The 25,284-nt window shown below is 42.1% G+C and overlaps 1 protein-coding gene across 10 annotated transcripts in view; it reads left to right on the forward strand.

The window, feature by feature from the left end:
• MAST4 (microtubule associated serine/threonine kinase family member 4) overlaps window positions 1–25,284 on the forward strand; it is a 551,227-nt gene that overhangs the window by 332,204 nt on the left and 193,739 nt on the right. Inside the window, exons 1-2 of one of the 10 annotated variants that reach the window (XM_059175143.1) lie at window positions 10,248–10,628; window positions 14,544–14,624. The exons of the other annotated variants lie outside the window; for them this stretch is intronic. Of the exons in view, the coding sequence (XP_059031126.1) occupies window positions 10,582–10,628; window positions 14,544–14,624 (128 nt within the window). The 5' untranslated portion in view covers window positions 10,248–10,581. Of the gene's footprint in view, window positions 1–10,247; window positions 10,629–14,543; window positions 14,625–25,284 lie in introns of those variants that run through there. 10 annotated transcript variants of the gene reach the window in all.

Raw genomic sequence — 25,284 nt, forward strand, 5'->3', positions numbered from 1 at the left:
TACCACATTTAATGAAATCCGACAGTATTCTTTTGTGGCTAGTTTGTTGTTCTTAACATAATGTCTAAAGCTGTATCCATGTTATAGCATATGTCAGAGTTTCCTTCCCTTTTGTGTATAGATCATATTCTGCTTACATGTTGGTTTTTTGTTGGACACCTGGGTTGCTCCTAACTTTGGCTTCTGTGAATAATGGTGCTACCACCATGGGTGCCCATATACTTGTCCAAGTCTCTGCTTTCATTTCTTTTGTATATATACACGGACGTGGCATTGCTGAATCACAGGATGATGCTGTTTTGTTTTTTGAGGCATCACCATGCTGTTTTCCACACTGGCGGCATCATTTTACATTCCCACAGGATAGTAAAACTTTGCTTTCCTCAACGTTATGCTTGTAGGATTCATCTACATTGCTATGCACTTATAGGTCATGTATGCTCACTGCTGTGTGGCGTTCTGTTAGTTAATGTGCTGCAGTAAATATAGCTGTTCTCTTGTCGATGGGCGTTTGGGTGGTTGTAGGTTCTGGCCATGATAGGTAGTATTACTGTTACAGTGCATTTTATAGTCAGGACTTAAGGATCTGTGGCTTTGTTTAGCGTTTTAATTTTCTTATATTACGGGAATAAAAATGGTTACGTTTATGGAATTATTTGTACTCCTAACAAAATTTCCTTATGGTACTGCTTGATAATCTTTAGTACCTCAAGTGACAGAATATCCAGCCTACGTTGGCCTAAAAAAAGGGACTTGTTGGATCATATCCCTGGAAAGATTCAGTGTCTGGCTTCAAGCATGGCTTGGTCCAGGGCTCAGACAATTTCATTCACACTCTGCTCTTGGCCATGTTGGTTCCATAATAAATGACAAGCGCAGGAAATGAGACAGTGTTTCAGTAAAGGGGAGTCAGATGAAATCCAGAGATATAGCAAGGGATGACTGCTATCTACAATAGCTCATCTTTTCTTCTTTCAATTTTATTCTTATCGGAATAATGTACATACATAGTTTTAAAAATTAAATAGTACTCTGAGGCTTGTGAAAAACTGTAGAAATCTACCTCACTCTTCCCACTGTCCAGGCCTGGTTCCCTGAGAGAACAGCTTCAACTCTCAGAACTCTTTCTTTAAATGATGTTCTCCATATTTCAGAACTATGCAGTTTTGTTGCTCTCTTTATCAACCTGGACATTATATATTGACTTCCTAATATGGAACACGGAAATGTAGCTCTTATTCAACCTCTTCTACCTCTTTTTTCTATCCCCCAACTTGCCAGAATAGTTAGACCACTGTTATGGTACAGTGTTTTTGGCTAAATCAATATTCAGCATTCATCTTAGGTTATATGTGTACTGGTTTCCTATTGCTCTTGTGACAAAGTACCATGAACGTGGTGTCTTAAAACAACACATGTGATCTCAGAGGCCTGAAATGGATCCTAGGAGGCTAAAATCAAAGCTTGCATTCTTTCTGCAGGTTCTCGGAGGGAAATCTGTGCCTTTCCTTTTGCGGCTTCTAGAAGCCACCCATGTTCCTGGCTCCTGGCTGCATGGCTGCATGGCTCAGATCTCCCTCCAGTTGTGTCTCTGACTCTGACTCTTTTGCCTTCTGTTCCTGTGTAAGGACCCTCGTGATTACATTGGGTCTTTTGTAGATAATCCAGAGCAATCTCCTCATCAGAAGACCCTAATGTAATCACATCGGCAAAGTTGCTTTTGCCATGCTCAATACACAGATTCTGGGGATTAGGCCATCTTCAGAGGGGTCATTATTTTGCTACCACTGTGTGTGTGTGTGTATTGTTTATTTTATTTCTTATTGTATGTATTTATTATAATATTTTAATATTTTATATATTAAATATATATAATATTTTTAATATTTTTTCAAATTTTATTTATTTACTTGACAGAGAGAGATCACAAGTGGGCAGAGAGGCAGGCAGAGAGAGAGGAGGAAGCAGGCTCCCTGCTGAGCAGAGAGCCCGATGTGGGGTTCGATCCCAGGACCCTGGGATCATGACCTGAGCCAAAGGCAGAGGCTTTAACCCACTGAGCCACTCAGGCGCCCCAATATTTTTAATATTTTAATTTTCTTTTTTCTTCTCCTCTCTCCTCATCTCCTCTCTCTCCTCCTCTTCCTCACCACGGATTCTCTTCCACCTCTTTCATACCCGTGTTTCTCTCGGAGTAAATAATTTCTGTATTGTTCCTCCCCTCAGACTTTATGCAGCCCACACGAATCCTTCCCATACTCTTTACACAACTGTAAAACCTCTGTGAGCACTTTGCGCGTTACCCGCCGCACCAGCTCACCTGCAATTCCCCCGCCCTGGAGCCTCTTCCTCAGCGCGTCGCCACGGTTGCCTTCCCAGCGAGGCTGTGCGCTGTCCCGGGCTGACACACGGCCGTTTTCCGGGGATGTCCTCTCACCGTCGTGACCACCATCCTGCTCCTTCCCTTCACTCATCTCTGTGCATCACCCTTCCCCCTCCTGCATTTCCCTGACACGGTTTGCTTCCTCGCTGAGGGGCAGCGCGTCCTCCAGTCATTTCTTGAGAAAGTGTGTATAGATGGTAGATGGGGTGACTTTTATGTCTTAAGCTATCTTCAGCCAATTATGTAGATAACAGTGAGGAACTGTCTCTGTTGAAAAAGGGTCTTACTTTTGTGGGGGAAGGAACAAGAACAGGAGAGGGCAGGAGAGAGGAGCGGGTCAAGGAGTGGAAGATGCCTCTGCCCTGATCTTCATGTGTCAAGGCCCGCTAGGACAGGGTCTCTCTTACCTTGCTTCGCTAGTATCGTGCTCACTGGAGGCACGTAACCTCGGTTCCTCAGTGAATGAACACACGCAGACGCCGTCGTGGTGTTGTCTGAAATTGCTCTATGAAGCGTTGGAGAATCTTTAGAAGCCATTAGCTGCGTCTCACAAAGGCCTGCTTGAAGAGTTAATTCCACTTATTAAAGATACCGTTAACATTGAAACCAGATTCCTTATCTCCTTGGCCCATAGGACATAAAACTTGTTCCCACTTGAACTTTTATTCTATTCTTCCTCCTGCTACACTGAACGTTATCATTCCCTAAGAACCAGACTTAGGTGTGATTCATCTCTGCATATCCTATAATGCCATGGTTTATATAAATGCTCAGTAACAATGTGTTGGATTTCTGCATATCAGACATAGGACCTTCTTCATGACCATTAAATGACTTAGCCTTGTCCCCAGCTTCGGAGGCTTTGCAATTGCTCTTCTCTCTGCCTGTCGTTCTCTGGTGCCGTCTCCTCACCCTTCGCATCCCACCATTGAAACTCACGCATCACTCTGTTTTCCCCACCCTGATCTAAGGGCACTGTGTACTCCCGGGTCACTGACCATCATCCCACCTGTGCTGGCACCTGAGCAGTACCCGTCCTTATCTGAAATGATTCCATCTGTGTCCTTACTTTCTTTCTCCAGCTTAAATGGATTCCACAGATGGGTTTCTGTCCTACCCACTCCTGTATTCTGGCACCACATATAGTGCTGAATGAAATGGATGAAATGAGTAATATTGGCTATTAAGAGAGTAAAAATGTTCATAACATGCTCTGATTTTTACTGGACTGCATGAGTGATGAAAGGAGGTAACATACATCTTTTCTGAAAGTTTTCCTCAACCATACACAGCTTTTAAGGATGTATAAATAGTTGAACATTCAGGGAGAATGATGCTCTTGCCTTAGGATTTCGTACATCTTGCTTTGCAAAATTCCCTATCTAGGTTGCTGGCTGAGTGTGGCCAGGAGACACTGTTAATTAGGTTTCTGTGACTTACAGATACTTCTGGGGCGCTGGCTATAAAAAGTTTTTCCCCCTGAAAACAGGACAGAGGCATCCACAGACACTTAGGTTGGCAGTATTGCTGAGAGAGGAAACGGGGGATGAGAAGTGAACAATGCCTGCTCTTTTTTTTTCTTTTCCCTAAACTAAGTCCAGTGAAATCAGAACCAAAATGTTTCAATCTAGTGAATGACACTGAGAGTCCTACAGAAATTGACCCTTAACTTTATAACAGAGTTTCTAGAGTTACACTATTCACTTGTGATTGGATAATTCCAGTGTGGGGGCTGTCTTTGTGCATGGTGAGATGTTTTGCAACAACCGTGGCCTCTGTACCCCTTTCCTCTCTGGTTGTGACAACCAAACATGTCTGGAGACATTTCCTGGTTGAGAACTACCATTCTAGAGTGTGTGTAGAACCACCCAGCCTTAAACTATGCCAGTGGATTTCTTTACAACTCATATTTCCACCATTAAGTGTACATTGGTGTTCCCTCCCTGTAGCAATAGAAAGCTGCTTAACTTCAGCCTTGTTGTGTAGATGTCTTCTCAGTCATTCCAGTGTAGTTTCAAACAGTGTCCTCTCCACATTCCACCAATACATAGCACAGTGCTCTAATGTTTCCTTAGGTTCCTTCTCTGCACACAAATGAGTGTGTACCTAGTACTTGCTGTGTGCTTTCCAGCCAGTAGGGGTCTTTCTGTGGTGTCTGAACAAATCCTGACTCTCCTCTTTCTTGGATGCCACTCTCTGAGCTGCTGGTACTGTTTGGTTAGTTATCAAACACTGTGAAGAACTGTCATTGTAAGAAGAAGGAGGGTGAGTGTCCTTAGTTGGTAATTGTACCGATATGGGGAGACTCATTCATTCATTTTTCAGATTTTTTTTCTTTTTTTATTGAGGTATAGTTAGCATACAGTGTTATATTAGTTTCACGTGTACAATGCGTACAATGTAGCAATTCAATGATTCTATACATTGTGCACTGCTCATCAAGATACGTCTGCTCTTAATCCCCTTTATCATTTTTTTTTTTTTTTAAGATTTTATTTATTTATTTGACAGAGAGAGATCACAAGTAGGCAGAGAGGCAGGCAGAGAGAGAGAGAGAGGGAAGCAGGCTCCCTGCCGAGCAGAGAGCCCGATGTGGGACTCGATCCCAGGACCCTGAGACCATGACCTGAGCTGAAGGCAGTGGCTTAACCCACTGAGCCACCCAGGTGCCCTCCCCTTTATCATTTTTGACCACCCCACACCAACCCCCTCTTTGGCCATTACCAGTTCTCTGTATTTAAGATTTTGTTTTGTTTTGTTTTTCTCTTGTTTTTCCATCTATTCCTTAAATTTCACCTATGAATGAAATCATATGGCATTTGTCTTTCTTTGTATTATTTCACCTAGCCTTGTATCTTCTAAGCCAATCCATGTTTTTGAAAATGGCAAGATCTCATGCTTTTTTTTTTTTTTTGGCTGAGTAATATTCCTGTGTGTGATTTATTTTTCATTAAATACATGAACAACACCTTATATTTTGTTTGTTTGTAGGTGTGTATGAACACAGACATATACACTGCATTTTTTTAAAAAGTTTTTATTTATGTGTCAGAGAGTCCATGTGCATGTGCACAAACAGGGGGAGTGAGGGGAAAGAGGGAGAAGCAGGCCCCCTACTGAGCAAGGAGCCATGTGGGGCTCGATCCCAGGACCTGGGGATCATGACGTGATCGGAAAGCAGACACTTAACTGACTGAGCCACCCAGGCGCCCCTCCTCTGCCCATATTTTTAATCAGATTATTTGTTGTATGAGTTATTTTCCCTTATCACATATATCATTTGCAAATTTTTTCTCACATTCAGTAGGTTGCCTTTTCATTTTGTTAATGGTTTCTTTCACCGTCCAAATCTTTTGGTTAATTCCAATAGCTTGATTTTGCTTTGGTTGCCCTTGCCTGAGGAAATATATCTAGAAAAATGTTGCCAAGACCAGTGTCAAAGAAATTACTGTCATTTTCTTCTAGGGATTTTATGATTTCTGGTCTCATATTTAGGTCTTCATTCATTTTGAATTTATGTTCATGTTTGGAGATAGAAACTTATCCTGTTTCATTCTTGTGCATGTTGCTATCCGGTGTTCCTGGCAGCATTTGTTGAAGAGACTTGTCTTTTCCCCACTGCATATTTTTGCCTCTTTGGTCTTAGATTAATTAACTATATAAGCATGGGTTTATTTTGGGGCTCTCTGTTCTGTTCTCTTCATCTGTGTGTCTATTTTTGTGCTAGTACCATACTGTTTCAATTACTTCATCTTCATAGTGTATTTTAATTTTTTAAAAAGATTTTTATTTATTTATTTATTTGACAGACAGAAATCACAAGTAGGCAGAGAGGCAAGCAGAGAGAGAGGAAGGGAAGCAGGCTCCCCACTGAGCAGAGAGCCCGATGCGGGGCTTGATCCCAGGGCCCTCAGCTGAAGGCAGAGGCTTTAACACACTGAGCCACCCAGGCGCCCCTTCATAGTGTATTTTAATGTCAGCAGACATTTATTAAATATCTGAATGGACTGTTCTTGGCACTGGAGTTAGAACACAGTTACTTCTTGGAGCCCACAGTCCTATAGAGGAGAGACAATAAATGAATTTAAAATATGTCTCAAGTCACAGGTGCCGAGAAGAGAAATACATCAGAAAGAGAAGGAAACAGTTGGTGGAAGGGATGCTTGCAACTCCAAGCCTGATCAGCGAGGTTGTAAAAGCCACTCCATGGGATGTTTGGATGACTCAGGGGACAAGAGTTGGTGGCAGACAGAGCAGTCAGTGCAGAGGCCGTGAGATGGAAGTGGTTTTGGGGTACCAGAAGGACAGTGAGGAGTGGAGTTCAAGGACAGAGGCCAGGAAGGGTGGGGGTGTACATGTCACATGGAGCTTTGTGGGCATGGTAAGAACTCTCCAGTTTTTTCATTATGCTAAATTTCAGGCAGGTACTGCAGAGAACAGTGTAGCAAACTCTTCATATGCCCATTACCCAGATTGGTAACACTACTTTTACTAATTAATATTATATCTTACTCTCCCTCCCTAGATTATTTTGAAGCAAAGCATACTTTATTTAACCTGTAAATATTTTTATGTGTATCTCTGAAAGATAAGAAATGAAAAGTGATCCTGATCCCAATATTCTCTTAAAATAGTTAATATTACTACATACCCAGTCAGTGTGTGTGTCTGTTACCCTGATTATTTCCAAGTATTTGATTATGTGTGTGTTTGGTATCAGGACCCACACAGGTTCATAGGCTGCCATTAATGGATTTGTCTCTCCATTCTTATTTAACCCCTCCGTCTCTTTCACGTCCCCACTTGAACATTTTGGTTCAAGATACCAGGTCCTTTGTTGTGGTTTTCACTTTTTCCAGTCGAGCTTTTGCGGACCACGTCTCTCTGTCCCTGTGTATACTGTAATCGACACTTTGATGTGGAAGCTTGATTGTATCCTGTGGTGGTGTGTCTTTTTCCGTAGGATTACATCATAGATGTTGCACCAAGAGGCACAGAACACTCAGTCATCATGATCATGGCTTAGATCCAATCATTTATTAGGGTTTGAGAAATGGTACTCTAACTGGAGCACTCTTTCTCTATTCACCTGTTGGAATAAAGAGAAGCATCTTCTTACCCATGAAATGCAGTCCATAGGGAGATCAGGATAAGTAGTAATTTTTTTTTCCTTTTCCAGTTTTCACAATGAATGGGGTAGTTCCCTAGCATCTTCCAAGGGGCGCCCTGACTGGCTGGTTCCCTCCCTCCTCCCTCCCTCTCCATCTGTCCATCTGTCCTTCCTTCCCTCCCTTCCCCCCCTTCCCTTCTTCACTCTTTTCTTACCCCCTTTCTCCATCCTCTCCTTGAACTCATGGCATTAAACTTCAGGTGTGTTCTAGTACATTACCATTGTCATTCCTATTCATGCTCGATTTTCTGGGGCTTTTCGGCTAAGTTTCCTAGAATTTTTAGGCCTTACTTAGAGTGAGAGAGAAACTGTTGGAGTGTTTTGAACACAGGCGTGCTATTCTGGAAAAAAATCACTCTGGAATTTGTGTATCCCACAAAGCATAGAGAGTGCCACGGAGGCAGTGGAGAGATCAGTGAGAAGAAAATTCTAATCGTCCAGCCAGGCAGGACATTCCTTGCATCAGAGTGGTTCAGGGGGAAAGAATGGTGAGAGTCTGGATATTTTTACATGGCATGGGAATTTATTTGGCACAGAGAGGAGGATGGGGAGTTGGGTATTGGATTTTTAAAATAAGAATAAATTCAAGGGAAATTATTTTGTTGTCCATTGACAATGTGGAACTAAAATTCACTTAAGATCTGTATAGAGAAGTCTTTTGAATAAAATTCTAATGTGATTCTTTTTTTTTTTTTTTTTTTTTTTAAGATTTCACTTATTCATTTGACAGAGAGAGACACAGTGAGAGAGGGAATGTAAGCAGGGCGAGTGGGAGATGGAGAAGCAGGCTTCCCGCTGAGCAGGGAGCCCGATGTGGGGCTCCATCCCAGGACCCTGGATCACTACCTGAGCTGAAGGCAGACGCTTAACAATTAAGCCACCCAGGCGCCCCTCTAATGTGATTCTTAAAGTAGTTTATTTTAAGAAAATAAAAAGTTCAGAAAATTTAGCTTTTGGGGAGGCAGAGTGGAATTCTTTCTTTCCTTTTTTTTTTTTTTTTTTTGTTTTATCATAACCCTACTTTTGCCATGCTTCCTTTCATGCTTTCCCTAACTTTACTGAGCAAAGTTGATCCCCCTTCTACTATATCTTTATCATTTCTTATTGTTATACTTTTCATATTAGTTAAAATGGCCTCCCTATGATCACTACACAATGTCTATGTTCCTGGTATGGATTTGCTACCACTGAGAAGTCGATATGGTTAGTTTTCTGTAAGCCCACACAGTAGGAGACGTCGTTACCTAGTTAACAAATACCTTGGAGCATGTTGGCGGGTTAGGGGTTAGAGAAGGATTCTGGGAATATTTTATGAATCTTCTCTAGCCCACACGAACTTTGGTACAATTAGAAACAGGTGACCCTCTAGATGGATGCAAAGCTGAGGGTATTTTTGTTTAAAATGGGGGGGTGGGGAGGAGGTGGAGGTTGTGGAAGCAGCCCAGAGCGATACGGCAGGTTTGGTAGGGTGGGAAGCAAGCTGGACTTCAGGCTTCATATCCCCCCCACCCCCCCCACCCCCACCGCTCAGCCCCTTTGTGAAGGGCACAACCTGAACAACTGCACATGGCACCCCTGCAAGTGAAGGCCTTTGGGATAGGGGAATAAATACACCAGCATCTAACCCTAGCACTGTCACCAGTTGTACGCCTTCAGTTTCTTTGTCTGTGAAATGATGAAATTTGACTTCGTAGTTTTTTTTGTTTTTTGTCTTTTTAAAAGATTTTATTTATTTGACAGACGGAGATCACAAGTAGGCAGACAAGCAGGCGACAGAGAGGAGGAAGCAAGCTCCCTGATGAGCAGAGAGTCCCATGTGAGGCTTGATTCCAGGACCCTGAGATCATGACCTGAGCCGAAGGCAGAGGCTTTTAACCCAGCGAGCCACCCAAGCGCCCCTGACTTCATAGTTTTTAAATGTAACTACTCAAACATGGTTGTTTGATCACAGATTGGCTGTGTGGACCAGCAGCAATGCTTGGGAGTGAGAATTCTTGCTAAAATAAAATTTAATTTGATCAAGTACTTCTCAGCAGACCGGTGGTGACTGAATTTTAAAACATTTTAAAATGCATCAGAAGAAATGAGTCAGATATGTTCTTCATACACAACAATGGAAGTACACTTAGTTCCCAGTTAGGAGTACTGTGCAAAATTGTGTTATTTGAATAAATACAGGATGAAACTTTCCGGCTTCCAAAATGTACGTTCTCCCTTTACTTCCTTATTCATATTTGATTGCTTTTGTAAAGTATGTAGCACCATGGTGTTCTTAAAAATCACTTTTCAAAAAATAAAAACACAAGCTCCTATCTCTTTCATTTCCAGTTGGTATTTCCCATCGTAGGGTTTTGCCTGTTCATACAAGGGTTTGCTTCACATCAGAGTTCAACATCCCCCAAATTAATGCAGTTAGTTTATTCCTCTTTCTGATGATTGCCTTATATAGAAAAAAATCTAATTGTTTTCATTCGGCACCATTCCCGGTGTCTTTCTTGTGGCACCTGAGTGATTTTGTTAACTCCACCAAAGGAAGAGTCAACAGAACTTCTCCCGGTGGCCCGATTCTATTTGAGAGCATCCCTGGGAGGTGGGAAATAGTTGAGGTTGGCTGAGATAAACTCTTTCCCAAGTATGATACTGTTGCTTTATATATATATATTTTTTTCCAGCCTGTATGATGAAAGGACTTTTCATTTCACTGAGGTGAAAACTGGGTCTGTGAGTGGAGCGACTTTGTTTTAAAAAAAAAAAATCAGAAACCAATTACTTGATATGCAGAGCTGAAAGCCTCATTCCCTTAACGAAAGCAGTGCAGTGTGCTCCGCTGTTAACCTGAGGAAGGCGGCTGACATCTCTTGATTACTGCTAGAGGTGGAAGGACCCAAACTTGCAGGATCCCCCTCCCCCTAGAGAGATTGTTAGTCCAGTCCTTTCTAGAGGTTCGTTTTGGCTCTCTGTCATCACCAGGACGCTGGCAGGGAATGTGTGTCATGGTTACAATACAGTGTGGTAACATACAACAAGCATGAAAGCCCAGCGGGAAAGGCTGCAGATTCCGGGGCTGACCTTGGAGTAAGTATTGTCTGTCTTTAATATTTTAATGCTTTCTGCATGGTACTCCGCTTTCCTGCAACCAATAGCTCTTTAGCATTTGTTTGTACTGCCAGCCTCAGAGCACCGCAGTGTGAGGTGGAGGAACATGTCTTAAATGCATGGCTTTTGGTTTTCAGCGGAGGGGGAGAGCCAGACCCTGCCTGCATTTTGCACTGCAGTCAGGAGAAGCGTGGCTGCGTATGTAAAGTTACTAAACCTCAGTGCTGGAAACATCTTAACAGCTCATTGTGAAAGAATGCCTCAGCAGGCCATGGTGTAGCTGTCTTTTTCTCCTCTCTCACTGTTTGTTTATCCCCATGCTGCCTTTTTCTCAAGAAAGGCCTCTGTCTGCATTGAATAACAGGAGACGTGACAATGGATTAGAGTACAAGAGAAGGGTTATTTGTAACGTTCATTAGATGTGATCCATGTTTTATTTGTGCAACAGAATATTAATGAACTGGAGTGCATTTTGAGTCCTCTCTGCAGTCTCCAGCCACTGCATATGCAGTGTTTACCTAGTTGAGGATCTGTGTTTGCTTAGCTGGTTTTTTTTTTTTTTTTAACCCGTTAACTCATCTGACTGCCTTCTGATTTGATGTCGCCCCGTGAAAATGCCCACATCTCATTTGTGGTGCAGAAGTTAAACATCTGTGATGCAGGAAGTGTCAGCAAATTTTTATTTTAAATCTGTTAGTCAAAGATGCAGGAACTGTGAGTTAGTCTGTGCTTGGCACGCCGAAAATAATAAACAGTCACATGTAAATCTGGTAGGGAAAGAGAGATACCCTTTTTTCTAACTTCCAGTGAAGATAGAAAATTACATTTTAGCTGAAATTCATACAATCCCAGTCATTTTGTGCTGGATTACTTCCAGGGAAAACCTGCAGGAAGAGAGTGCTTTGTTCAGTTCCAAGTATTGATTATTCCTCTTAAATCCTGGATATGCATCATATGAGGGAAATTATTACTCTGTTAATAATAAATTAATAAAAACACTACATTTCTGAAGTGATGTGAATACTTTTCTAGTCAGTCCTTGCTCTCAAATTTTACACTGATTTTTTCTTAACAAGTACTTGCTTAGAAAAAGTTAGAGGGCTCTTAGAACCCTCTTGCGAGTTGCGGCATTTTTCATAATAGACATACAAGCCATAGTTACCCATTGCCCATTGCCCCGTGCCCTTATCTAACTCCACCCTAGCGTTCAGCCCTCACCGTCCTCATGGCACATCCAGTGGCATGCACTCAAGGCACCTCTCTCTGGCATTCTGGAAATGCACAGCTCAGATGCCAGTGTTTTTATGCTTAAGACCCAGGGTATGAACCCCAGTGTTGTTTCACCTCTGTTTCTGGTTGTCCCACTTACTTGTTTTTTTCAGACTTAGTAGTATACATCCTTCCACATTATGCCTTGTTCTTTTGTTTTTAGCATCTTGTCCAATTTAAGAGGATACACTTGAAAGGAACTTCTTACTAGACAAGCTCAGTTGTATCAAATGTTCTACCTATAATGTGAGAGTTCGAGGTAGGCCACAGATTTTATGACTTTGTCAATGATGACCCAGTGCGTATGGATCAGCTAAACCCGGGGGGTTCCCTGGATTTTGTGCTGGATCAGGTCACACCCCCTGGGTCTAGCCTCTGAATGTTACTGCACATTTAAAATCGATTACTCCTCCATTCAGGGAGCTTGATATGCTAGACTAGGGATCACTATTAAATGTCACTGTAGTGTTAGCATAAAATTTACTGTGAACATTTTGCTTATCTTGAAACGTAAAATCCCTCTTAGATAGACATAGTTAATTTTACATTCATTCATGGAGAAAGCAAATTCTGCAGTCTCTGAGTAAATTCATTTTCTAACCACTGCATAGAAATATTCTAATGGGGGGGGGTCTTAAAAATTACTGATTTTATTAAAAGCAGATTTAATATGTATATTATTTTAATTATTTGGGGACTTTATAACACACCAGCTACATGGAGTGGTTCTTGAACTTTCTTCCACAGATAATACTATTTCCCTTTGAGGAGAGAGTGTCCTGTAGGCACTGCGGCCATGGGCTACACCAGCGTGTTTTATACTCTGTAGATACAATTCAGACTTTTCCATCTGACTTAGCAATAACAGGAATCACTTTTCTGGATTTCTGGATATGAGATAACCAAATGCATAAGTATTTCAGAAGTTAATGGATCATTAATTTACTCAGAAATTTCTGATGTATAGATAGCATATACATGGCTTTACAATTTCTGAGGAAGTAAGTTGCTTTTTTTCTTTTTCTTTTTTTCAATATAAGGGTAGAAATTGGTTCAAGGATAGAAATAGACACTTGGGAGCACGTATGATCCCTGTCTCAGCTTGGCACCATGGCGTGGTTTCAGTGCTTATGTATGCCTATTTTCAGACCCAAAGGGACAGATAAGATTGTACTGAGGTTAAATAATGTCTGTATCAGTAGACATTCCTGAGAGTTTTCCAATGAGCTGCTAAGTTCAAGTACAGCATGTTTAAGAGCGGTGGCTTTTGAACGTGCTCTGAATGTATAAGGAAATCCGTTCCTTAGTTTACTAAGTAGTGGCGCCAAACCGGAAAATGGTTTTAAAAGATTAAAACAAAAAACAAAAAACGTTGTGGAGACATTTTATTAATAAGTGGGAGCATTTGGAGCAGTAATTTTATCTTTCAGTTTAAGACAAATACAGCCACATCTCAATTATCCATATAATGGGAAACAAGGACCGATGAGAATTTGATAAGCCCAACTCTGATTTTAGCCACTGTTGCCATTTCTCTGTTCAGTAAAGGGCACAACCAGCTGGAATCAGACAACATACAGCTCCAATCCAGGACCCCTTCTCGAAGATAGGCAAACATCCAGTTTCGGTGTAGGGTCATGGCCAGTAGAGAGGAACATTCTAAAAGAATCTCGTTGCACTGTCGTGGGAATTTCTCCTGCTCACTTCAGCCAAACAGTTGGTACCAGAGTACCTGGCTATTTCTAATTTTGTTTTCGGCGTGTAAAAATAATTGGGAATTGACAAGCATTAGATTCATACTTTGATAAATCCATTGGCAAAATTTTTGAGTGGGATATTTGACAAATTTAAGTTATATCTCTTCCCTAAAAAAGGAAATATAGGAGGCCAAAAGGAAAAAAGATAAAGGCAATGTAGGCTCACCACCCTGTGATGAATATTTGAGATCTGGCTGGTGAATGGGCTGGATGGTTTGGATAGATTGGTGGGGGTGGGGATTATAATGGTCCTTTGACAGATGAAATTAAAAAAAAAACCTCTCTAGAAAATTAAATAATTTATAGTAATATGTGTAAGAAATTTTCACATTACCTATTATAAATGTAAGAAACAGTTTTTACCCTTGCCCTTGAGAATTACAGAAAATGATGTTGGGTGTTTTTCACGGCAAAGCACTTAAAAACATATCTTGCTATTTGGAAATGTTTGCCGCTTTGCCTTTTTAAAAACTATAGTATTTAACTTGAATTCTGTTGCCTGATAACTACTTCCCTCTTGTTCTACTGATTTACCATTGATTGTTGATCAGAATATACTGAGTAGAAGAGGACTAGATTTTCTTTGCAGACCTCACAGAAGGTACCTGCTAAGTTGCTCTGTGACAAAGACAAGGCATAAATGCAAATGGCCGCGGTAGCTTTGAGGCTGTCAGTTTTCCGAAGGAAGCACTGCCCTTGTTCTCTAGTTCAGAGCTGGAAAATGGCAAGTGGTGAGCTGATCACCTCGGAGTATGGATAGGCATGCCACAGGGATTCTGGCCTGAAGGGAGCACAGTCCCTTACATGAGCATTGCTATTTTTACTGCCATCATTTCCCCAATCGGAATGACATTATTTTAACTTTCAGTCTCACTCCAAGGAGCCTGAGTCCAACCCCATCCAGCCCAGGCAGCCCCTGTAGTCCTCTCTTCGCTTTCCACTTCTGGAGGTAAGCTCGCTCCAGTGCCAGCCCGGCCTGTGGCTGCTTTGTCTCTGCCTTCCCTCCCCCCCAGACCCCACAACCTATATTGGAACACCTGTGACTCTGCAATACACAATTCACCGTCCTTTCCGACTGTCATCTTAGTGTTAACAGAGCAAGGCAACAGAGTAAGGAAGACTGACTGAGTTGTTTGCTTGGTGATTTACGGGACCCCCTGGAAAATGTACGGTGCTTCTCCCAGTTAGCTCATCTTAACTATATTTCACTTCACGCCTGGTGATTAGTTGTTTAACTCCTGTGCGTGTGGTAGTTTTTCCTCTCGCTTTCTTAGGAGACGATCTGCTGAATTGGACAAATTTTGACCTGTCTCTTACAGTACAACTTATTACAGTTTCTAGAAAGCATTTCCCAATTCAAATTAAAGTATTGTAATGTGGGTTGCCAGGAATTAGTTTATATCCATCCTGTTATTTACAGGACAAAATGTTTAAATTGTCTAAAAGGATTAGAAATGTTCATCTCTTTTAGAACTCCCAACTACATCTCCGCCTTCTCATTCACAGGCTGATGTAAATTATTCTTCTCTTTTCTTTCAAGAAAGATCTCCCAGGAGCTCTACTTATGTTTTTAGCCCAGTTTGTTAGAATAATTCATGGTAGAAAGTACTGTTCACATTGTATGTGTAATACCTATGTTCTATTAATATTTTCATGAATTCAGTGTCTGGTTAGAGTGGGTCTCTCCATACTTAATTAGAGGATACACATATCCTCTGCAGTATGCAGCCACCACCCCCCAACCTTTTTTTTTTTAATCCTAAGAGAAAAAGTGGAATGAAATTCTCAGTTGATGGAAAGAGTGACTGAAATTATTTTTTGTTACTGAATACCTTTTTCTGCACATACTCAAATGAATAAAAAAAAATTCATGGTCATTGCCTATCACTGGGTCAGTTTAACCTATTTGTTTCTCTTATTTTCTAAAATAAGACTGAACTAAAAATTTGTGAAGAAGAATTGACTGGGGAAATGAATTAATGACTTTGAACTTTGGTTCTCCTCTTCTGCTGATAGGATTATATTTATTGTAAAAGTGACTTTCAACATTAAAGTTCCATGTAATAGCTTTCATAAAGCATATAATGTATGCTCTCTGAATATAATAGATCCTAAAGCATGGGAATCGTTTTCTGACAATCCAGAGAATTTTCCTGAGCTTATAATTTGTCTTTTTTTGGTGATCCAACTGAAAGTAATTGGACTCTCTTCTGAATTTTTTCTTCAGCGTAACATGTCTTCATTAAATGCTCACATTCCCTTTTCTTTTTCCCTTTCTCAAGACAATAAGCTATTCAAAATGCAGGTGCTATCCGTAGTAGGGGAGAAAAGAGTCTGAGACGAACGCTGTTGGCAGTATGGAAGAGGAGGGGGTTGAAAGAGTGCTTTTGGAGAAAGATGTATTGGACCTGGTGATAATTGAACTGGACCTTGAAAAATCTTGGTGTTTCCGTGGCGGGAGAGATGGTGGTAAAGGACAAAAGCAGGCCGAACATAAAACAGTGAAGGAGGTATGCAAGTGTGGTACTCTGTAGACAAGCCGTGTGTAGCTGGAACTTAAGACGCATAAAAGAGAAGAGAGCCAGGAGTTGTAAAGAGCTTGATGTGGACTTAGAAATTAATTTGGGAGCATGAAAACTGAGCTAAAAAGTTTGACTTCCATTTTGTAAGCATTCCAGAGTTCTGAATCAGGAAAGGACCAACGCGAGCTCAGACTAAGAAAAGTGAACCTTTACCCTTAATACCCTTAGTGGGTATTAAGAACGGATGGGATTTCAGGTGGAAACTCCAATGAGGATGCTGGTACAACACTTCATGAGTACCAAGTCCTGGATTAGGACCAGTGCCATTAATTTAATTCACATGTGCAAAGTACTTTATAGTCGACTAAATGCTTTCATATACTTGATCTCATTCAATGTAATCCACCATTGTAAGACGGAAAGGGATAATGCTTCTGTTTACAGGTGAGGATGCTAATACACATAGAGATAAACCTGCTTTGCTAGCCAAGGATTCAGAATGAAGTCTCGTATTTTTCCACTGTGACTAACTTAAGATACATAGTGCTCTGAGATCATTTATATTGAATTTTAATTATCTGGTTTAGGTAGACCTGTGACCTCTCTTTGTCATTTTTATTTCCCTGGTGCTTCTCTCAATGCCTAGAATGTATTAAGTGTTTCAGAAGTGTTTATCAAAGAATGAATAAATGAGCAGATTGGAAGGAAAAGATGTATTAGTTAAATCACAGCTCACACATGAACCACCAAATAGAGAATGACTCACATTCTCACTCCCAGACCAAGAGCATGAGACTCACTGCTCCACATGGTGATTTAGGGATCCAGGGGGCTCTTTAGCACATGCCGTCAAGTTTGCCCTGGGCATCAGCTTCCAGCTGGTGAAATGGGAAGGGGCATGGGAGGTGGTGAACTGCCAGACATGAAGATGGCACACATCAGTTCTATTCATATGACATGCCCAGGATCTACCGTTCTGACTACACTTATGGACAGGAAAGGCTCAAAGTACAGCTTACTTGTATTCGGGAAAATGAGTTTGCTCAATAGTTAGCAGTCTTGGTCAGAAAAGTTGATGAAAGAAAGTCACCAATGATCGGTCTTCAGTAAATAATTTCAACTAAATGATGGGCACTGAGATTTCTAGCATTAAATGAATAGACTTCAAGAGAGCAGAGTTTGGGAGGGAGGAAAGTCGTCACCCTGAGTCTGACCTTGAACACCCGGAGATATCTCTAGGTTGTGATACCTGGTTGTCAGCTTGGAACTGGGCATCATTCATGGTGTGCCCCCAAATAATAGTCTTGTATGAATGGAGAGATTCCAAATACGTTCATGCTATTACCACCAAACAGGATTTATTGTAACGCTGCACGGATTTTTCTTTCCTTGATTGTGATGGATCAGGTTTCTTCTCTGTTCTTTTTTTATGAGTAGTGTTTGCATGTCTAGGGGGAGAGTGGTGGTGGGGAGCGTTCACAGTGTATGTGCCCTTTTGAGGTGCTGACACACAGTTTCTAAATATGGCAATGGAAGATTCTGTTCCTTTCATAGTAAAGCCCTGGAGGCAGACTATGCTGAGACGGGAGTTAGTGTTCCAGCTCAGGCTTCCTGAAGGTTGCCCAGAAACAAGACATCTGCAGATTCTAGGGCAACTCTGATGCTAAATGAAGTTTAAGTTGAGCTTAGTCCATCTTGGGAGCAGAACCTTGCACCATTGCATGGAGACCACAAGGTAGTTTGAGGGGCTGTGGGCTCATGGGCAGTGGGCTGCCTCACTAAACCTTCAGTTTCGTGCTGCTGGACGTCTTCCAGAAAAGCCAGCTTCCCACTTAGCTGGAAGGATGCAGAAGTCATTCCTACAGCCAGCAGAGCAGTAGGACCATACAATTCCCAAAGTCCCTTCTGCCCTGAAATTCTGACACCTTTGTTGTCTTCCAGCAGGGCTGGAGAGAGATCCAAAATACATAATTTGTCAATGAGTATATATATATATATATATGGCCCAAATATTAGTTTATTAGTACAAACATGACCGGGAACATCTTAAAAACCTTGATTGGAATTTCTGCATGCCTTCCCTTTTCCTCGTCTGAGCCAATCAGAGCGACTCAGGATTTCCATAATCCTCAGTGTTTCATAAATTGGTGACAGTTGAGTGTCTGGTCATATAATGATGACGTCAGTGCCTCATGAGCAATTTGAATATGACCCGTGTCTGCTCCTAATCTCGACTCTGATCATGTAGCAAGGTTCTAAGGGAAGCTGCCTCATTTTACATTCTCCATGTCTTTCTTGGCACTTAGCCTGCCTCGCCCTCAGTAGGGACTCAGTAAGTAGCTGGTGGCTGGCTGCCTTTACTCAGCAGCTGCATTTCTGTTGTGATCGAGCATGTTCTTCTGTGTCTCCATTTCATGCCCCAGCTTCTTGGTGGACAGCCTCCCTTGGCACTTCCATGGCACTTAGTACACTCCTCCTGTTGGACTTCTTCCATCCTTAGTTTACCTCTCCATTTGTTTCCTAGAGTCTCAGGTCATAGACACACAGTCAGCTCTACTAGAGTCTGCAACGAAGCACATATTCCATTTCTTCTTAGGTTCTCCCGAACCCCCATCGCCCTACATCAGCTGTGACTACAGTCACTCAGGCCACATTGCTGGTAGGTCTCAGGACTCGTTTCTAAGAAGAATATCGCCGCTGTGCTACACATCCCACAAGGACAATGTGTTTTGTCTCTTTTTCTTCACAGATGTATCCACAAAGTCTAAAATAGTGCCTGACACACATCGTAGAGTCTCCTTAAATATGTACTGCTGGAGAAATGACCATTATCCTTGGGGCTCAAGGCTCTGCTGATGTTTTTAACCTGTCCTCAAAACATGGCCTATGCTTCTATAATATGTGCACTTTTTAAAAAAAGATTTTATTTATTTATTTGACAGAGAGAGAGATCACAAGCAGGCAGAGAGGCAGGCAGAGAGAGAAGAGAAGCAGGCTCCCCGCTGAGCAGAGAGCCCAATGCGGTGTTCAATCCCAGGACCCTGAGATCATGGCCTGAGCTGAAGGCAGAGGCTTAACTGAGCCACCCAGGTGTCCCTAGTATGTGCACTTTGAGAATGGTGTTGGCACTTGGGAGAGGTAGGGCGTACATTTTGATTCTTTCATAAATACTAAATGATAGCCATCAGCATGTAAAAACTGACCAGGTATCATTTACAAATGAAGTAAGATTCAAGGCCAGAGTAGACCGGCATTATCAAAGAGAGGTGAACCCCAGAGTATATCAGAGACCGAACCTCACTCTAATGAGGGACTGAGAAAACGATCTCGAAGTCGTGTTAGATCCCACACCAAAGAGGATATATCACTCAAAGGGAAGGTAGATGATACTGTCATAAAAGAGGGCATCAGGGGCCAGTGTCCCCTAATCTCATTTTGCTAAGAGCTTGTCCATTTGTCCTATTGCTGCTGGGAGGGTTCCTAGCTTCACAGCTTCCTGAATGCCCTTCATTTGTGGCCATGGTGAGGGGGAGACATAACAAGTATTTACCCAATACATGGTTGTATGTTATGATTTTGTGTCTCCTTTACCTGGGGAACCTGGAAGCATAAGGAAGTCACATGACGGGTAAACCCTTCTTGTTTCATTGACTTGATAGTATGAGCAGGACCATTTCTTTTTAATTTTGGTTTCTCCACTTTAACTTGATGGAGAACATTGAGCAAATCGGAAGAAGCTGGTACCAGATGGCATTTTTTTTGTCCTGTATGAATTCCAGTTCCCATGCTTTTGTGAATGTGATGGGTTTAATGAATTGCCTTATGCATACTTGAATTTTATTTCAGAATTGCTATGTAGAACTGACTCCGTTTAGTGCACACAGTCCTAGGACTGGCTCCGCTAAGCAAAGCTGAACTGGATCATGAACACTCTGCTGTTCCCGTGGGTGTGGGTCTGGGTAGAGATGGGGAAGGCTGGCATCAGAGGGGGGTAGAGGGTGTGTGGACTGGCTGGTTAGGCACTTCCCTGGGCCCCACCCCACTTTCTGCCTCTGCCACCTCCTGGAAGCTTCTGTTGCTTGTAAGAATCCAAAGAGGCAAGAATGAGGTGATGTGTGTGAGGTAGTCCAAGAGAGGATAGCTTGGGAGTAGACTCATGTGGGGGAACGGGGAAGGGTGATTAATAAGCTTACTGCAGAAAGATGCTTTGGGAGTTTTCCTTTGAGTTTCTTTTTCTAGAACACTTTATTTTATTTTATTTCATTTCATTTCATTTCATTTTAAACTGATATGTAAACTTAGCTGTAACAAAGTTACTGAGCCTAAGGCACTAAGTCCTGTGAGGTCAGACAGCAGGCAGAACCCTCAAGTTCACTGGCGTCCTGGGAACGCATGCCTCCTTTCCTAACCTGTGCTCGTGCATTTGCAGGCATCTGCCTGTGCCACCCCCAGGGCGGCCTTCCAGGGCATTTGTTTCTGTCATGATGATTCTCAAGTTTTAGTTAAGTGTTTATGTTTTCATGTGCTCTGCTCTCCGGTTTAAGGACTTGCTTGAGAGGCCAACATGACTAACTTAGCTACTTGCCTCACTGTTATCTTAGTTCTCATTTGTCAGGAGCTTGCTGCATACTCAGGGCTGCTCTTCGTCCCTCACAGAGATGAGTTCATGCAGTTGTCACAATGTGCCTGGGAGGCAAGGCTGCTGTTGTCATTCTACAGACGGGAAAATGGAGGCACAGAGAAACAAAGTCACATGCGGTCAACACACATCTTGGTTTGCCCTGGTTCTGTTCCATTTATGCCTGTTCTCCCAGGGTGGTTCTTGAAAGGCGTTCCCTGACTTTCAAACCCTCCCAAGTGTGGGCAACAAATTATACCCACCTACCTGTGTCAAGAAGGCGGCCTGATGAGGTTCAAACTAAAGCATCTGGTGAGAGAGCCCGCATTCTCACTCAGCGGCGTGGAGGTGAACTCCTTCAATACCCTGGAGTCAGCAGTCATGTGAAGTTTGCCTTCTGATTAGAATATTCTATTCACAGGAGAGTTGATTTCATCACTCCATTTGGAGTTTTTCTGCTTGGGTCACTACATAAGTACATTTTTCAGTCCTCTGTTGAGAGTGTGGTCATGGAACTAGGGAGTATGTTTTGAGTTGGGGTGCCCTTTTTTTCCCTCTGTATAAAAAATTGATTTCAGATAGAGCCTAGATCGTGCAATGAGGGTTAAATTGGTTTCACTTGATAGTCAGGCTGTGCACCCCAGCAGCTCTGTTACCTTCTGCTGCGCTAACCTGAGCAGTCTGTGCCGGGTTCCCTCAGCCAAACTGGCTTGCTTTGCCTGGGGGCTGACAGCCTCTCCCCATTGCTCTGAGGGTCCTAGGCCCTTGGAGCTCTGCTAGAAGCCACACGTCCTCAGGCTTGAAGAAGGATCCCCCCCCCCCCCCACCGCTGCCCCCAGCAACGTGCAGGGAGCTAGGACTTGCTCTGTGGCATTCCCCATTAAATGTTTGTGTGACCCTACCATTCAGGAGCAGTCATTATTATGGTCTTTCTAGACCAAATACTGGGTGGGAACAACTTTTTAAATTTTGGCTTTAGAATATATTTAGAAGATAAATTTTAATATTTAGAAGATACTCTTGGGGAGTTTTAGCGGCTATCTCTTATTTACATAGTCATCTTGGGGCAGATGAAGAAATTACTTTGCTGTGTGTGTATGTGTGTGTGTGTGTGGCTGAGGGAGTGGCGGTTCGGCTCTATATTTTCTTTAGTTTCTGTATTGCTTTTAGACTAGAAAAAAGAGATTTCACATCGTTTTTTAAAACCTATTTCCTGTACTTAAAATGTTGCTGCAGCCATTAACACCCACCCTATTGATCAGAGAATGAAGTTGTGATATTCCTTGAAAGCAGAAGATGGTGATGATAATACAAAGGTGTCTCAGTAAGTGAATACAAATGCGGAATTAAAACATTCTCAAGTTTCTCCGGCAGTAACATGAGGATAATAATACTTCTTGGAGGTGTTTTGAGAATTAATTAGGCAGCATTTGTGAAAAGTTCCAAGATGAGTGTTCTATTTTATTATTATTAGCTTCATATTGTTCTTGGAAACACAGTATTGAAACTGAGCTACAGAACCCAACCCTTGTATGAAAAATATTGCATATTCCAACATGACAGTGAGTGATGAGATACTATGAAACTGGGATAACTGTACTAATGATCGCAAGTGAATAGGAGATGAGCTAAATTTCATGGCTTCTTAGGCTTTTTATGGCTATTCCCATGACAATATGCTCTGTTGAGTCATTACCTGATCCAGTTAATAAAAACTTTGGTGAAGGGGCACCTGGGTGGCTCAGTGGGTTAAGCCTCTGCCTTTGCCTCAGTTCATGATCTCAGGGTCGTGGGATTGAGCCCCGCCTTGGGCTCTCTGCTTGGCAGGGAGCCTGCCTCCCCTCTCTGCCTGCCTCTCTGCCTACTTGTGATCTCTCTGTGTGAAATAAATAAATAAAATCTTTTAAAAAAAAACTTTGATGGCGTTACACCAAAGTGACCTAACATTGTTTTTCCAGGAGTGGTGTCAGAATTTTTTTTTTCTTTTCTCTTTAAATAAAATATGTATTTGGCTCCATCTTAACCAAGTTCAGAGTTAAAATTATCTTTAATTGTCCTGCCACCCCCCACCTTTTCCTAGTGTGTGTATATGGCAGCATGTGAACATATCCTCCATCAGGAAGTCCTGTTGATTCTTTGCAGTCTGCTCTGCTTACTCCTTCTTTAATACCCCCTTAGTCTGAGCCACTGTCACTTCTCCCTGGATGTTTGTAGTAGCTTCCTAACTTAATGCTTCAGTTCAGCCTCTGCCTTGCTAAGGTCTGTGCTCCAGCCAGCTCTCTGAGGGATCTCTATAGGGTAAGTCACTCCTCTGCTCAGAGCCTTCCAGTGGCCACCTTCCCGTCTTCCATGAGCTGCCTTCCTGCTGCCTCTCACTCATTTCCTTCTGGCCACATTGAGCTCTGCTTTTTCTGGGCCGTCCCAACTGTGTTTGTATCGGCACACATTGCCCCCCTGGTCCTGAAATACTCCACCCTGTCCTTTAACCTTTAAACATTTTTACAAATGCAGACCTACAAAAACAAGTTGGAAAGATAGTACTGTGAATGCCCTTACTCCTCTTGACTCACCAATTCACACTTGCCACCTTTGCTGTATCATTCTGCCTCCTTCCCTCTTAGCCCATAGGTAGATTTTTTTTCTTTTGCTGAACCATCTGAGAGTATTTCGCAGACATTCACTATGCCCTTAAATCCTTCAACATTTATCTCTGAAGAACAAGTACATTCTTCTTCATAGGCATGGTATCATCCTGTCATTATTATACTATCAACTTGAGCATGATTACAGTGTTATCTGGTAAGCAGCCCATACCACACTTCTCTAGTTGTCCCTAAAAAGTTCTTTTTGTTGTATTTTTAAATCCAGGATCCTAGTAAAGATTATATATTCCATTTAGTTGCCATATCCCTTTGGTCTCCTTTAAATTATAACAGCTTTACCTGTTTAGAATGGCTGGGGGATTGGGAGTAGGGGTGGGAGGTGTTCTCTTCATAATGTTGACATTTTTCAAGCCTATAGTAAATGCTGTGTTGACTGTCCCACAATTTCACTTTATCTGGTGGTTTCCTCTTCACTAGATTCAGGTTAAACATATTTGGCAGGAACAGACGATGTTGTCTTCCCAAAAACATCGCATTTGGAAGCCCAGAATCCCACGTCTGCCAGATTTTTCCCTTGTGGTACCATGTTTTTTGCTTTATTAAGTAATCTCTGGAGTGACATTAAGAGTCCGCGTGAATAATTGTCTCCTTCTCAAGCTTTCACCCAATGGATTTTGCATTTATTGGTGACCTTGAGTCAGTTAATATCTTGCCATTTGTAAAATGACAGTTTTTTGTTATTAGTTGGTGTTTTTCAGTTAAAGAAGAACTTTTCTCCTCCTTCTCCTCCCACTGTTGGGAGTATTACTATGGAGTCATGTATTTTTTAAGGCATAAAACAGAAAACAAATACATATTTGGTGTGTAATGACCCAGGGCCATCATTGCCCATTTTGCTGGTCAGGTTGTCTCAGAATTCATCAGTGGAAATTCTTTCAGGCTGACTACTGGGTCATTTTGACATGACCGTCTTAGGGGTTTTGTTCGTTTGTGTTTGTTTTCTAGCATTTCTTCATTTTTCAACACAACAAGGTCTAGCTGCGCAGGAAAAGTAGTGGATCCTGATCACCAGTCACCTCATCGCTCCTTCACATAAATATCTGAACTAAACCTCCCTGCCACAGAGGGCCTCCCCTCCCCCAGCCCCACCATCTCCCTTTCCTGCTTCATTATGTTTCCTGCATCGTGGTGCGTATCCGCATTCAATCGGTAACATGTATTTGCTGTTCATCTAACCCATTCACCACCGGGTCCCTAGTGTCTGAAACCTAGAACATCCCCAGCAAATAGCTGTTGAAAACCCGAGTGAGTTTACCCCCATCTTGAGCCTCCTTCAAGCTCTTCCAGATTACCTGCTGCTTTTCTGTTCTTGACACTGAGATGAATCGAGCTGTGGGATTTCCTCACTCATTTGTCTGGATTTCGTCGCAGTTTTCACACCTAGCGGTCCTCCTGTCTTTGGATTCTGGCGATATTTGAAACTCTCACGAACAGTACAGCATGGATGACGTTCTAGCCAGGTACTCGGCGATTCTCTCTTCTCCAGCTACTCGGAGCAGACGGGCTGGCTATTTAAGAAATAACAGATGAAGCACTTGACATTATGTTAGAATTTTTACCGGCATACTCGTGTTGGGAACGGAAAATTAAGTAGAACAGAGGTTTTATTTTCTAAATGAACAAATAGCCATTCATTCTGTACACAATACGTTAAAAGCCTTCGTGGGACTTACAGAGTAGGAGACGTCTTATCCTTGACAAATTTCTGTTCTAGCTGCGATGATAAGGAAAAAGAAAAGAATGAAAGAATGTGGGACAGGCGTTGTACACGAACACTCAGTGTAATTGGTGGGTGTAGTGGGCTGA

Source organism: Mustela lutreola, chromosome 5, assembly GCF_030435805.1.
Source record: "Mustela lutreola isolate mMusLut2 chromosome 5, mMusLut2.pri, whole genome shotgun sequence".
NCBI lineage: Eukaryota > Metazoa > Chordata > Mammalia > Carnivora > Mustelidae > Mustela > Mustela lutreola.